Source organism: Leuresthes tenuis, unplaced genomic scaffold (genome assembly GCF_036924035.1).
Source record: "Leuresthes tenuis unplaced genomic scaffold, fLeuTen1.0.hap1 SCAF_1, whole genome shotgun sequence".
Lineage (NCBI taxonomy): Eukaryota > Metazoa > Chordata > Actinopteri > Atheriniformes > Atherinopsidae > Leuresthes > Leuresthes tenuis.
The window spans coordinates 35883964-35897720 of record NW_027325355.1 but is presented as its reverse complement, the minus strand read 5'-3'; the positions used below and the strand labels follow the sequence as shown (position 1 = coordinate 35897720).

Genomic DNA, 13757 nt, shown 5'->3' with positions numbered 1-13757 from the left:
CGCCCTCCTCCGCCCTCCTACGCCCTCCTCCGCCCTCCTCCGCCCTCCCCCTCCCTCCCCCGCCCTCCTCCGCCCTCCTCCACCCTCCTCCGCCCTCCTCCGCCCTCCCCCTCCCTCCTCCACCCTCCTCCGCCCTCCTCCGCCCTCCTCCACCCTCCTCCGCCCTCCCCCGCCCTCCTCCGCCCTCCTCCGCCCTCCCCCTCCCTCCTCCGCCCTCCTCCGCCCTCGGGCAGATGGAGGAGGGCGGAGCACAGTGTTTTTTAAAGAAATCCTGCTCTTCCTCGGTGAATCTCCCATCAGTCCGACTCCTTCACGGTTTTATTTGCTCACAGCTTCACGTTGAAGACAGAATGAATAAATGATGAAGAACAGCCTCGGTGTTTCCCTCTGACTCCAAACACAGTGAACAGCGTTGCTTTGAATTAGAAATAAAGTCAGATTAACGTTTTGGGAAAGGCTCGATGACTGATCATTAAAGTATTGATCAGCTGATATTCCTGATTAGTAGCTTTTTATTTCTCTGTTTAAGGCCTTTAAAGATGTTGGAATACTTACTTCATGTCGTCTATTTCTCGTTGTTATTATTTTGTGTCTTTGTATCAGTTTTCTTGTCTTTGTTGGGATTGTTTGCTCTTCATTGTTGTTTTGAAGTGTTTTTGTGGTAGTTTTATATCTTTAAAGCAGTTTTGTGTTTCTTTTTGGTTCTGAGGGTTTTTTTTGGGGCTTTTGTCTCTTTGTCGTTGCTTTTTCAGCTTTTTCTTGTTGTTTTGTGTCTTTTTTGTCTCTTTGTCGTTGCTTTTTGTTGTTGCTTTTTCAGCTTTTTCTTGTTGTTTTGTGTCTTTTTTGTCGTTGCTTTTTCAGCTTTTTCTTGTTGTTTTTTGTCTTTTTGTCGTTGCTTTTTCAGCTTTTTCTTGTTGTTTTTTGTCTCTTTGTCGTTGCTTTTTCAGCTTTTTCTTGTTGTTTTGTGTCTTTTTTGTCTCTTTGTCGTTGCTTTTTCAGCTTTTTCTTGTTGTTTTGTCTTTTTTGTCTGTTTGTCGTTGCTTTTTCAGCTTTTTCTTGTTGTTTTGTGTCTTTTTTGTCTCTTTGTCGTTGCTTTTTGTTGTTGCTTTTTCAGCTTTTTCTTGTTGTTTTTTGTCTCTTTGTCGTTGCTTTTTCAGCTTTTTCTTGTTGTTTTGTGTCTTTTTTGTCTCTTTGTCGTTGCTTTTTCAGCTTTTTCTTGTTGTTTTGTCTTTTTTGTCTGTTTGTCGTTGCTTTTTCAGCTTTTTCTTGTTGTTTTGTGTCTTTTTTGTCTCTTTGTCATTGCTTTTTGTTGTTGTTTTGTGTCTTTTTTGTCTCTTTGTCGTTGCTTTTTCAGCTTTTTGTTGTTGTTTTATGTCTTTTTTGTCTCTTTGTCGTTGCTTTTTCAGCTTTTTGTTGTTGTTTTGTGTCTTTTTTGTCTCTTTGTCGTTGCTTTTTGTTGTTGTTTTGTGTCTTTTTTGTCTCTTTGTCGTTGCTTTTTCAGCTTTTTGTTGTTGTTTTGTGTCTTTTTTGTCTCTTTGTCGTTGCTTTTTCAGCTTTTTGTTGTTGTTTTATGTCTTTTTTGTCTCTTTGTCGTTGCTTTTTGTTGTTGTTTTGTGTCTTTTTTGTCTCTTTGTCGTTGCTTTTTCAGCTTTTTGTTGTTGTTTTGTGTCTTTTTTGTCTCTTTGTTGTTGCTTTTTCAGCTTTTTCTTGTTGTTTTGTGTCTTTTTTGTCTCTTTGTCGTTGCTTTTTCAGCTTTTTCTTGTTGTTTTGTGTCTTTTTTGTGTCTTTGTCGTTGCTTTTTCAGCTTTTTATTGTTGTTTTGTGTCTTTTTTGTCTCTTTGTCGTTGCTTTGTGTCTTTTTTGTCTCTTTGTCGTTGCTTTTTCAGCTTTTTCTTGTTGTTTTGTGTCTTTTTTGTCTCTTTGTTGTTGCTTTTTCATCTTTTTGTTGTTGTTTTGTGTCTTTTTTGTCTCTTTGTCGTTGCTTTTTCAGCTTTTTGTTGTTTTTTTGTCTTTTTTGTCTCTTTGTCGTTGCTTTTTCAGCTTTTTGTTGTTGTTTTGTGTCTTTTTTGTCTCTTTGTCGTTGCTTTTTCAGCTTTTTCTTGTTGTTTTGTCTTTTTTGTGTCTTTGTCGTTGCTTTTTCAGCTTTTTCTTGTTGTTTTGTGTCTTTTTTGTCTCTTTGTCGTTGCTTTTTCAGCTTTTTGTTGTTGTTTTGTGTCTTTTTTGTCTCTTTGTCGTTGCTTTTTCAGCTTTTTGTTGTTGTTTTATGTCTTTTTTGTCTCTTTGTCGTTGCTTTTTGTTGTTGTTTTGTGTCTTTTTTGTCTCTTTGTCGTTGCTTTTTCAGCTTTTTGTTGTTGTTTTGTGTCTTTTTTGTCTCTTTGTTGTTGCTTTTTCAGCTTTTTCTTGTTGTTTTGTGTCTTTTTTGTCTCTTTGTCGTTGCTTTTTCAGCTTTTTCTTGTTGTTTTGTGTCTTTTTTGTGTCTTTGTCGTTGCTTTTTCAGCTTTTTATTGTTGTTTTGTGTCTTTTTTGTCTCTTTGTCGTTGCTTTGTGTCTTTTTTGTCTCTTTGTCGTTGCTTTTTCAGCTTTTTCTTGTTGTTTTGTGTCTTTTTTGTCTCTTTGTTGTTGCTTTTTCATCTTTTTGTTGTTGTTTTGTGTCTTTTTTGTCTCTTTGTCGTTGCTTTTTCAGCTTTTTGTTGTTGTTTTGTCTTTTTTGTCTCTTTGTCGTTGCTTTTTCAGCTTTTTGTTGTTGTTTTGTGTCTTTTTTGTCTCTTTGTCGTTGCTTTTTCAGCTTTTTCTTGTTGTTTTGTCTTTTTTGTGTCTTTGTCGTTGCTTTTTCAGCTTTTTCTTGTTGTTTTGTGTCTTTTTTGTCTCTTTGTCGTTGCTTTTTCAGCTTTTTCTTGTTGTTTTGTGTCTTTTTTGTCTCTTTGTCGTTGCTTTTTCAGCTTTTTCTTGTTGTTTTGTGTCTTTTTTGTCTGTTTGTCGTTGCTTTTTCAGCTTTTTCTTGTTGTTTTGTGTCTTTTTTTGTCTGTTTGTCGTTGCTTTTTCAGCTTTTTCTTGTTCTTTTGTGTCTTGATTCTTTCACCATGGTTCATTTGTGCCTGTTTGTGGTTGTTTTTTGTCTCTTTTATTAATTTGTTTCTCCTTGGTTTGTGCTTCCTTTGCATCTCTCTGTTGTGCATTCCTTCATGGAAATGTTGTGTCTGTTTGCAGTTGTTTTGAGTCCTTTGTCGTTTCTGTTTTTTTCTCCATTTCTGTAAGTGTGCGGTCAGTAAAGGGCTTTCTGTGAGTCTTTTTCTGGACAGTCTGCCCATTGTTGCTGCAGTACTGACTGATGTAAAATGGTTTGTTTCCTTTCATTCTTTGACATGTCGGACCATGAACAGCTCTCACGTTGAGCTATTAAAAGGCTCTAAATGAATTTGTTAAACTTTGGTGAAACCAACAGGCTGCAGAACAACGATATATCTCATTTATGATTCTCATTTGCCACAAAGGGCTTTAACAGATGAGCTCCTGTCAGTGTTTTTAAGGGAAAGTGGTGCTCAGCAGTATCCAGGCACCAGATAAAGTGATTAGGAGATGATAAATAAGCCCATTTTTCTGCTGCAGATACAGGTTTATTATTACATCACGCTTCAGGTTTTTCCGTGCTCTGGCTGAAAGCTGAGATGTCGGGCTGTTTACTCCCCACTCGGGGCTGTTTGCTCGTTTAGTCGTGGCTCTGGAAGGAGGGCGGCGTGCTGGCGTTGACTCACTCGTCCCACGCCTCCGGGCGGCAGCGGCGGATGGATTTGGAGATGGTTTCACAGGCCATTAATTTTTAAAATGGGTTTGTGGTCAGGGGACAGAAAAGTGTGCGACAAATACCAGCCGGTGGGGGAGGAGTTATAAATGGTTCCCATTGGTTACCACAGTAACCAGGGTCATACCTCAAAGCGAAGGGAATAAAACTGATTCACTGAATGAAATGTGGTCAGTGAGGTCTTTCCAGCTTTGTTGCTTTGATCAGGATGTCAAACATTTCTAAAACTTTCTTCAGCTGCAAACACGATGAGAAATCTGTCTTCTGAGGTGGTGAAACTCCCAGCCTTCACGTGCCGACAGATATCCACAGATCTGGAATCTGAAACCTCAGCAGCAGATTCAATCTGAGCTTTAAACACGTGGAAATGTCCAAAAGGCCAGTCATTAAGACTTCACATTTTACAGGAGCAGCGGATGACAAATAAGCACGTTAATATTTAATTACAGCAAATGTCATCTGAAGGCACTTAAATAATATAGTCCAATTCAAGCCAATTGGAATTCAAATCATTGTAATCATAATCCAAAAAAATCCAATTAATTCATATGGAGCCAATTCAAAAATAATATCCTAGCTAAGGAAACCAACAGATTGCACCCAAACTTGTCTTCAGTCCAATCTCCCGTCCTGAGCCTGAGGGACTGTGGAAAGGAACGACTCCCTTTAACAGGAAGAAACCTCTGGCAGAACCAGAACCAGGAAGAAACCTCTGGCAGAACCAGAACCAGGAAGAAACCTCTGGCAGAACCAGGAAGAAACCTCTGGCAGAACCAGGAAGGAACCTCTGGCAGAACCAGACTCAGGAAGGAACCTCTGGCAGAACCAGACTCAGGAAGAAACCTCTGGCAGAACCAGAACCAGGAAGAAACCTCTGGCAGAACCAGAACCAGAACCAGGAAGAAACCTCTGGCAGAACCAGGAAGAAACTTCTGGCAGAACCAGAACCAGGAAGAAACCTCTGGCAGAACCAGACCCAGGAAGAAACCTCTGGCAGAACCAGGAAGAAACCTCTGGCAGAACCAGAACCAGGAAGAAACCTCTGGCAGAACCAGGAAGAAACCTCTGGCAGAACCAGGAAGGAACCTCTGGCAGAACCAGACTCAGGAAGGAACCTCTGGCAGAACCAGACTCAGGAAGAAACCTCTGGCAGAACCAGAACCAGGAAGAAACCTCTGGCAGAACCAGAACCAGAACCAGGAAGAAACCTCTGGCAGAACCAGAACCAGAACCAGGAAGAAACCTCTGGCAGAACCAGGAAGAAACTTCTGGCAGAACCAGAACCAGGAAGAAACCTCTGGCAGAACCAGAACCAGAACCAGGAAGAAACCTCTGGCAGAACCAGGAAGAAACTTCTGGCAGAACCAGAACCAGGAAGAAACCTCTGGCAGAACCAGACCCAGGAAGAAACCTCTGGCAGAACCAGGAAGAAACCTCTGGCAGAACCAGAACCAGGAAGAAACCTCTGGCAGAACCAGGAAGAAACCTCTGGCAGAACCAGGAAGGAACCTCTGGCAGAACCAGACTCAGGAAGGAACCTCTGGCAGAACCAGACTCAGGAAGAAACCTCTGGCAGAACCAGAACCAGGAAGAAACCTCTGGCAGAACCAGAACCAGAACCAGGAAGAAACCTCTGGCAGAACCAGGAAGAAACTTCTGGCAGAACCAGAACCAGGAAGAAACCTCTGGCAGAACCAGAACCAGGAAGAAACCTCTGGCAGAATCAGACTCAGGAAGAAACCTCTGGCAGAACCAGAACCAGGAAGAAACCTCTGGCAGAACCAGAACCAGGAAGGGTGGCCATCCGCCTCGACCAGCTGGGGTTTGAGAAGACAGAAAAGAGGGAAAAGAGGGGGAAAAACACCATAACACCATTCAAAGGATACCTGCTGGAACAGGGAAACACAGGAAACTTCTCTTCGATTCAATCCCCCCATTGAATCCCGTCATTGTCATCTTGGACTATGATGGAAAATTGATGGAAAACAGACAGAAGGAAGCCGATGGCCATCCACTGTGCAGGCGCTGCCACCGGCTGCAGGAGCCAACAGAGGGAACACATCCAACCTCATAAAACACCTGCAGTTTTTAGTGTTGGAACAGCCTGACTTTCAGCTTCAACCCAAACCCAAAGCCAGCAGGGAACTGGTTCAGAGTACGGAGCTCTGAAAAGTACTTGCTCCTTGTGGCAAGTTAACTGCTCACAGTTTAAAACGTGCACGCTGTAGCGTGCACTATCCGCAGAGACGGCTGATTAAAATGAGCATCTAAAACATGTTTGACGTGATCTGACCAACACTGAGAGTCCAAGAACCGGTCAGCTGACCGGCTTCCACACAAACGCTGAAAGATGTTCTGTTGTTTCACGCCTCTCTGTCACGTTTTCCTTCTCAGCGCGCAATGCTGCGCTTTTCCGAGCTGGAGCTGAGGGAGAAGGAGGGAGGAAGAGGAGAAGAAGAAGGAGAGCTGGCAGATGGCCAATGGGGAGCCGGCGGGAGGGAGGAGGAGGAGGGGGGGAGGCAAGCAGCTCCCGCTGCAGCCGCCGCCGAGGCGCTGAGAGGTAAGAGGATTTCCGGAGTTCTGCAGGATGACGTGCACGCTCCCACACACACAGTGCACGCTCCCACACACACAGTGCACGCTCCCACACACACAGTGCACGCTCCCACACACACAGTGCACGCTCCCACACACACAGCAGCATGAAAGGCATGAACACACACTCATTTCTTCTGGTTCAGCTCACTCGCTCGATGCCGAGCGCACTCTTTGTGTGAGAACGACACAGCAGCACACTAACGTGCACTCTGCGTGCACTTTGAGTCGTGCACCTTCAGACTCACCACACGCGGACAGCTCAGGAGAAGAATAAGATGAACCCGAACACGGTGTTTCAGGCTGAAAGTCGTGTTTATGAGGAAGTAAAAGTTTATCCCAGCTGCTCCCGTTTCCAGGCAGCTGGCCGGTCGTTTCTTTCAGTGACCGACTGCGTCCCAACAAACGATTAACGGCCTGGAGGCCACCGGGGTGACCCCAAAGGATCAGGAACCCAACATGGGGCAAGTAGGGTAAAGAGTACAGAGGCGTGGGGCAAGTAGGGTAAAGAGTACAGAGGCGTGGGGCAAGTAGGGTAAAGAGTACAGAGGCGTGGGGCAGGTAGGGTAAAGAGTACAGAGGCGTCTTTAAGCGAGCTCAAGCCGTCTTTTAGCTAGCTCGAGCTGTCTTTAAGCGAGCTCGAATCGTCTTTAAGCGAGCTTGAGCCGTCTTTTAGCTAGCTCGAGCTGTCTTTAAGCGAGCTCGAATCGTCTTTAAGCGAGCTCAAGCCGTCTTTAAGCGAGCTCGAATCGTCTTTAAGCGAGCTCAAGCCGTCTTTAAGCGAGCTCGAGCCGTCTTTTAGCTAGCTCGAGCTGTCTTTAAGCGAGCTCGAATCGTCTTTAAGCGAGCTTGAGCTGTCTTTTAGCTAGCTCGAGCAGTCTTTAAGCTAGCTAGAATCGTCTTTAAGCGAGCTCAAGCCGTCTTTAAGCGAGCTTGAGATGTCTTTAAGCTAGCTCGAATCGTCTTTAAGCGAGCTCAAGCCGTCTTTAAGCGAGCTTGAGATGTCTTTAAGCTAGCTCGAATCGTCTTTAAGCGAGCTCAAGCCGTCTTTAAGCGAGCTTGAGATGTCTTTAAGCGAGCTTGAGATGTCTTTAAGCGAGCTCGAGCCGTCTTTTAGCTAGCTCGAGCCGTCTTTAAGCGAGCTCGAGATGTCTTTAAGCTAGCTCGAATCGTCTTTAAGCGAGCTCAAGCCGTCTTTAAGCGAGCTTGAGCAGTCTTTTAGCTAGCTCGAGCCGTCTTTAAGCGAGCTCGAGTCGTCTTTAAGCGAGCTCGAGTCGTCTTTAAGCGAGCTCCAGTCGTCTTTAAGCGAGCTCAAGCCGTCTTTAAGCGAGCTCGAGCCATCTTTAAGCGAGCTCGAGATGTCTTTAAGCGAGCTCGAGTCGTCTTTAAGCGAGCTCGAGCTGTCTTTAAGCGAGCTCGAGCCGTCTTTTAGCGAGCTCGAGCTGTCTTTAAGCGAGCTCGAATCGTCTTTAAGCGAGCTCGAGCCGTCTTTTAGCTAGCTCGAGCTGTCTTTAAGCGAGCTCGAATCGTCTTTAAGCGAGCTTGAGCCGTCTTTTAGCTAGCTCGAGCTGTCTTTAAGCGAGCTCGGATCGTCTTTAAGCGAGCTCGAGCCGTCTTTTAGCGAGCTCAAGCAGTCTTTAAGCTAGCTCGAATCGTCTTTAAGCGAGCTCGAATCGTCTTTAAGCGAGCTCGAATCGTCTTTAAGCTAGCTCGAATCGTCTTTAAGCGAGCTCAAGCCGTCTTTAAGCGAGCTTGAGATGTCTTTAAGCTAGCTCGAATCGTCTTTAAGCGAGCTTGAGCCGTCTTTTAGCTAGCTCGAGCTGTCTTTAAGCGAGCTCGAATCGTCTTTAAGCGAGCTCAAGCCGTCTTTAAGCGAGCTCAAGCCGTCTTTTAGCTAGCTCGAGCTGTCTTTAAGTGAGCTCGAATCGTCTTTAAGCGAGCTCGAGCCGTCTTTTAGCGAGCTCGAGCAGTCTTTAAGCTAGCTCGAATCGTCTTTAAGCGAGCTCAAGCCGTCTTTAAGCGAGCTTGAGATGTCTTTAAGCTAGCTCGAATCGTCTTTAAGCGAGCTCAAGCCGTCTTTAAGCGAGCTTGAGATGTCTTTAAGCGAGCTTGAGATGTCTTTTAGCTAGCTCGAGCCGTCTTTAAGCGAGCTCAAGCCGTCTTTAAGCGAGCTCAAGCCGTCTTTTAGCTAGCTCGAGCTGTCTTTAAGTGAGCTCGAATCGTCTTTAAGCGAGCTCGAGCCGTCTTTTAGCGAGCTCGAGCAGTCTTTAAGCTAGCTCGAATCGTCTTTAAGCGAGCTCAAGCCGTCTTTAAGCGAGCTCGAGATGTCTTTAAGCGAGCTTGAGATGTCTTTAAGCTAGCTCGAGCAGTCTTTAAGCGAGCTCAAGCCGTCTTTAAGCGAGCTTGAGATGTCTTTAAGCGAGCTCGAGCAATCTTTTAGCTAGCTCGAGCCGTCTTTAAGCGAGCTCCAGTCGTCTTTAAGCGAGCTCGAGCTGTCTTTAAGCTAGCTCGAGTCGTCTTTAAGCGAGCTTGAGATGTCTTTAAGCGAGCTTGAGCAGTCTTTTAGCTAGCTCGAGCCGTCTTTAAGCGAGCTCCAGTCGTCTTTAAGCGAGCTCGAGCCGTCTTTTAGCTAGCTCGAGCTGTCTTTAAGCGAGCTCGAATCGTCTTTAAGCGAGCTCAAGCCGTCTTTTAGCTAGCTCGAGCTGTTTTTAAGTGAGCTCGAATCGTCTTTAAGCGAGCTCGAGCCGTCTTTTAGCGAGCTCGAGCAGTCTTTAAGCTAGCTCGAATCGTCTTTAAGCGAGCTCGAGCCGTCTTTTAGCTAGCTCGAGCTGTCTTTAAGCGAGCTCGAATCGTCTTTAAGCGAGCTCAAGCCGTCTTTTAGCTAGCTCGAGCTGTCTTTAAGTGAGCTCGAATCGTCTTTAAGCAAGCTCGAGCCGTCTTTTAGCGAGCTCGAGCAGTCTTTAAGCTAGCTCGAATCGTCTTTAAGCGAGCTCAAGCCGTCTTTAAGCGAGCTTGAGATGTCTTTAAGCTAGCTCGAATCGTCTTTAAGCGAGCTCAAGCCATCTTTAAGCGAGCTTGAGATGTCTTTAAGCGAGCTTGAGATGTCTTTAAGCTAGCTCGAGCAGTCTTTAAGCGAGCTCAACCCGTCTTTAAGCGAGCTTGAGATGTCTTTAAGCGAGCTCGAGCAATCTTTTAGCTAGCTCGAGCCGTCTTTAAGCGAGCTCGAGTCGTCTTTAAGCGAGCTCCAGTCGTCTTTAAGCGAGCTCGAGCTGTCTTTAAGCTAGCTCGAGTCGTCTTTAAGCGAGCTTGAGATGTCTTTAAGCGAGCTTGAGATGTCTTTAAGCGAGCTTGAGCAGTCTTTTAGCTAGCTCGAGCCGTCTTTAAGCGAGCTCGAGTCGTCTTTAAGCGAGCTCGAGTCGTCTTTAAGCGAGCTCCAGTCGTCTTTAAGCGAGCTCCAGCCGTCTTTAAGCGAGCTCGAGCCATCTTTAAGCGAGCTCGAGATGTCTTTAAGCGAGCTCGAGTCGTCTTTAAGCGAGCTCGAGCTGTCTTTAAGCGAGCTCGAGCCGTCTTTTAGCGAGCTCGAGCTGTCTTTAAGCGAGCTCGAATCGTCTTTAAGCGAGCTCGAGCCGTCTTTTAGCTAGCTCGAGCTGTCTTTAAGCGAGCTCGAATCGTCTTTAAGCGAGCTCGGATCGTCTTTAAGCGAGCTCGAGCCGTCTTTTAGCGAGCTCAAGCAGTCTTTTAGCTAGCTCGAGCTGTCTTTAAGCGAGCTCGAATCGTCTTTAAGCGAGCTCGGATCGTCTTTAAGCGAGCTCGAGCCGTCTTTTAGCGAGCTCAAGCCGTCTTTAAGCGAGCTCGAGCCATCTTTAAGCGAGCTCGAGCTGTCTTTAAGCGAGCTCGAGCCGTCTTTTAGCGAGCTCGAGCTGTCTTTAAGCGAGCTCCAGTCGTCTTTAAGCGAGCTCCAGCTGTCTTTAAGCGAGCTCGAGTCGTCTTTAAGCCAGCTCGAGTCGTCTTTAAGCGAGCTCGAGTCGTCTTTAAGCGAGCTCAAGCCGTCTTTAAGCGAGCTCGAATCGTCTTTAAGCGAGCTCGAGCCGTCTTTAAGCGAGCTTGAGATGTCTTTAAGCGAGCTCGAGCCGTCTTTTAGCGAGCTCGAGTCGTCTTTAAGCCAGCTCAAGCCGTCTTTAAGCGAGCTTGAGATGTCTTTAAGCGAGCTTGAGATGTCTTTAAGCTAGCTCGAGCAGTCTTTAAGCGAGCTCAAGCCGTCTTTAAGCGAGCTTGAGATGTCTTTAAGCGAGCTCGAGCAATCTTTTAGCTAGCTCGAGCCGTCTTTAAGCGAGCTCGAGTCGTCTTTAAGCGAGCTCCAGTCGTCTTTAAGCGAGCTCGAGCTGTCTTTAAGCTAGCTCGAGTCGTCTTTAAGCGAGCTCCAGTCGTCTTTAAGCGAGCTCCAGTCGTCTTTAAGCGAGCTCCAGTCGTCTTTAAGCGAGCTCGAGCCGTCTTTAAGCGAGCTCGAGCCGTCTTTAAGCGAGCTCGAGATGTCTTTAAGCTAGCTCGAGTCGTCTTTAAGCGAGCTCCAGTCGTCTTTAAGCGAGCTCCAGTCGTCTTTAAGCGAGCTCCAGTCGTCTTTAAGCGAGCTCGAGCTGTCTTTAAGCGAGCTCGAGCCGTCTTTTAGCGAGCTCAAGCCGTCTTTAAGCGAGCTCGAGCCATCTTTAAGCGAGCTCGAGCTGTCTTTAAGCGAGCTCGAGCCGTCTTTTAGCGAGCTCGAGCTGTCTTTAAGCGAGCTCCAGTCGTCTTTAAGCGAGCTCGAGCTGTCTTTAAGCGAGCTCGAGTCGTCTTTAAGCGAGCTCGAGTCGTCTTTAAGCGAGCTCAAGCCGTCTTTAAGCGAGCTCGAATCGTCTTTAAGCGAGATCGAGCCGTCTTTAAGCGAGCTTGAGATGTCTTTAAGCGAGCTCGAGCTGTCTTTAAGCGAGCTCGAGCTGTCTTTAAGCGAGCTCGAATCGTCTTTAAGCTAGCTCGAGCTGTCTTTAAGCGAGCTTGAGCCGTCTTTTAGCGAGCTCGAATCGTCTTTAAGCGAGCTCGAGTCGTCTTTAAGCGAGCTCGAGCTGTCTTTAAGCGAGCTCGAGCCGTCTTTTAGCGAGCTCGAGCTGTCTTTAAGCGAGCTCCAGTCGTCTTTAAGCGAGCTCGAGCTGTCTTTAAGCGAGCTCGAGTCGTCTTTAAGCCAGCTCGAGTCGTCTTTAAGCGAGCTCGAGTCGTCTTTAAGCGAGCTCGAGCTGTCTTTAAGCGAGCTCGAGTCGTCTTTAAGCGAGCTCGAGCTGTCTTTAAGCGAGCTCGAGTCGTCTTTAAGCGAGCTCGAGTCGTCTTTAAGCGAGCTCAAGCCGTCTTTAAGCGAGCTCGAATCGTCTTTAAGCGAGATCGAGCCGTCTTTAAGCGAGCTTGAGATGTCTTTAAGCGAGCTCGAGCTGTCTTTAAGCGAGCTCGAGCTGTCTTTAAGCGAGCTCGAGCCGTCTTTTAGCGAGCTCGAGCTGTCTTTAAGCGAGCTCGAATCGTCTTTAAGCTAGCTCGAGCTGTCTTTAAGCGAGCTTGAGCCGTCTTTTAGCGAGCTCGAATCGTCTTTAAGCGAGCTCGAGTCGTCTTTAAGCGAGCTCGAGCTGTCTTTAAGCGAGCTCGAGCCGTCTTTTAGCGAGCTCGAGCTGTCTTTAAGCGAGCTCCAGTCGTCTTTAAGCGAGCTCGAGCTGTCTTTAAGCGAGCTCGAGTCGTCTTTAAGCCAGCTCGAGTCGTCTTTAAGCGAGCTCGAGTCGTCTTTAAGCGAGCTCAAGCCGTCTTTATGCGAGCTCGAGATGTCTTTAAGCGAGCTCGAGTCGTCTTTAAGCGAGCTCGAGCTGTCTTTAAGCGAGCTCGAGTCGTCTTTAAGCCAGCTTGTAGCTTGTGGCTTAAAGGTCAGAGCAAAAAAGCCTCTTTGTATTTCAACCGGAAGCAGCGACTGTTACTTCCAGGTCAGAGTTTCTTAACTTCAGACTCTTCCAGTTGAAGTATTTAATCATTTAGCAGCACTGAAAGATTCCAGTATTTGATATTATCAGGGTAGCCATGAAGATCCAGTCTTACAGGACCTTTTAATTGCCAGATAATAGTTCTTGTACCACATTTCCTCTACAAATGGAGGGTCGAACCGAGCCTGGACTGATCCAAATCTCCTGTCGTCTGACCCCAGCTTTATGTATTATTGATAAAAATGTTCATTTTGAGACTGTTCATCAGGGGTTTTACAAACTTTTCCTTAAATATGAATTTAAAAGTTATTTCCGTCCCTGCAGGTTTCAATCCCTCCTACCCCCACCTTCCACTTTACCGCCACACTGACAGCCTTCCTGTCCCGAGGGAGACGAATGATGACTCAACAGGGGAAGAGAAGAAGAATGATGGTGAAGAAGGAGGTCCTCAAGAGAAGAAGAACGAGAACACGAGTTACGTGTCGCAGCCGGAGCAGCAACAGAGGTTTCTCCCGACTGCCAGAGGCCTGTTTCAGGGTAACTCCTCCACCCTGATGTCGAATCCCAGCGTGGCCATTAACCGGCGGCGAATCTTCAGCCTGGAACCTTTCCACCAGAGCAGCATCACCGGCAGCCGACAGAAGAGGGGGAGGGAGGAGGAGAGGGAGGAGGAGGATGGGACAGGAAATCCCAACAAGAAAGCCAAGCTTGCCACCGGTAAGGACGTCTGAGTCCAATATTTCACCAGAAATGGAATAAATCAGACTTTCTGTAAAAGTAAGACTGAAGATCTTCAATATTAACTGACCTTCAAGCTCTTTAATACAAACTGTGTTAGCTTTTTTTTTTTTATGATTTATTAGCTTCACAGCCTAAATATTATGCTAACTGAGTTCAGCACACAGTTTCTAACCCAGACTGACCTCTAACCTCATGAGGCTTCCTGGAATTTAGGGCCACAAATGGAAGAAAATAAAGAGAAAACCTGCAGGTTGTAGAGGTAGAAGTATGATCAGTTGTTCTCCACTTTAAACTGTTCTGCTACAGTTTGGCGTTCCTCAGGGCCCCTCACTGGGACTCTTTCTGCTTTAGTTAATTTATCTTTATCTTGTTTTATTGCTACAGGAAGCTGTATTATTTGAGATTCCCTACTTGTTGTGTCATCACTTTATTCACCTGTTAGAGTTTTAAGACCAGATGCAACGTAACCGACGGTGTTTTACACGATGTCTTGGTTTTCACGATGTCTTCGTTTTCACGATGTCTTCGTTTTCACGATGTCTTCGTTTTCACGATGTCTTTGTTGTCACGATGTCTTTGTTTTCACGATGTCTTCGTTGTCACGATGTCTTCGTTTTCACGATGTCTTCGTTTTCACG

At 46.2% G+C, this 13757-nt stretch overlaps 1 protein-coding gene across 1 annotated transcript in view; it reads left to right on the top strand.

Annotated features, from left to right (window-relative positions):
- Positions 1 to 13757, top strand: part of LOC140288967 (BCL-6 corepressor-like) — a 73844-nt gene that overhangs the window by 25307 nt on the left and 34780 nt on the right. Inside the window, exons 4-5 of the mRNA XM_072379228.1 lie at positions 6194 to 6359; positions 12703 to 13095. Of these exons, the coding sequence (XP_072235329.1) occupies positions 6194 to 6359; positions 12703 to 13095 (559 nt within the window). The remainder of the gene's footprint in view (positions 1 to 6193; positions 6360 to 12702; positions 13096 to 13757) is intronic.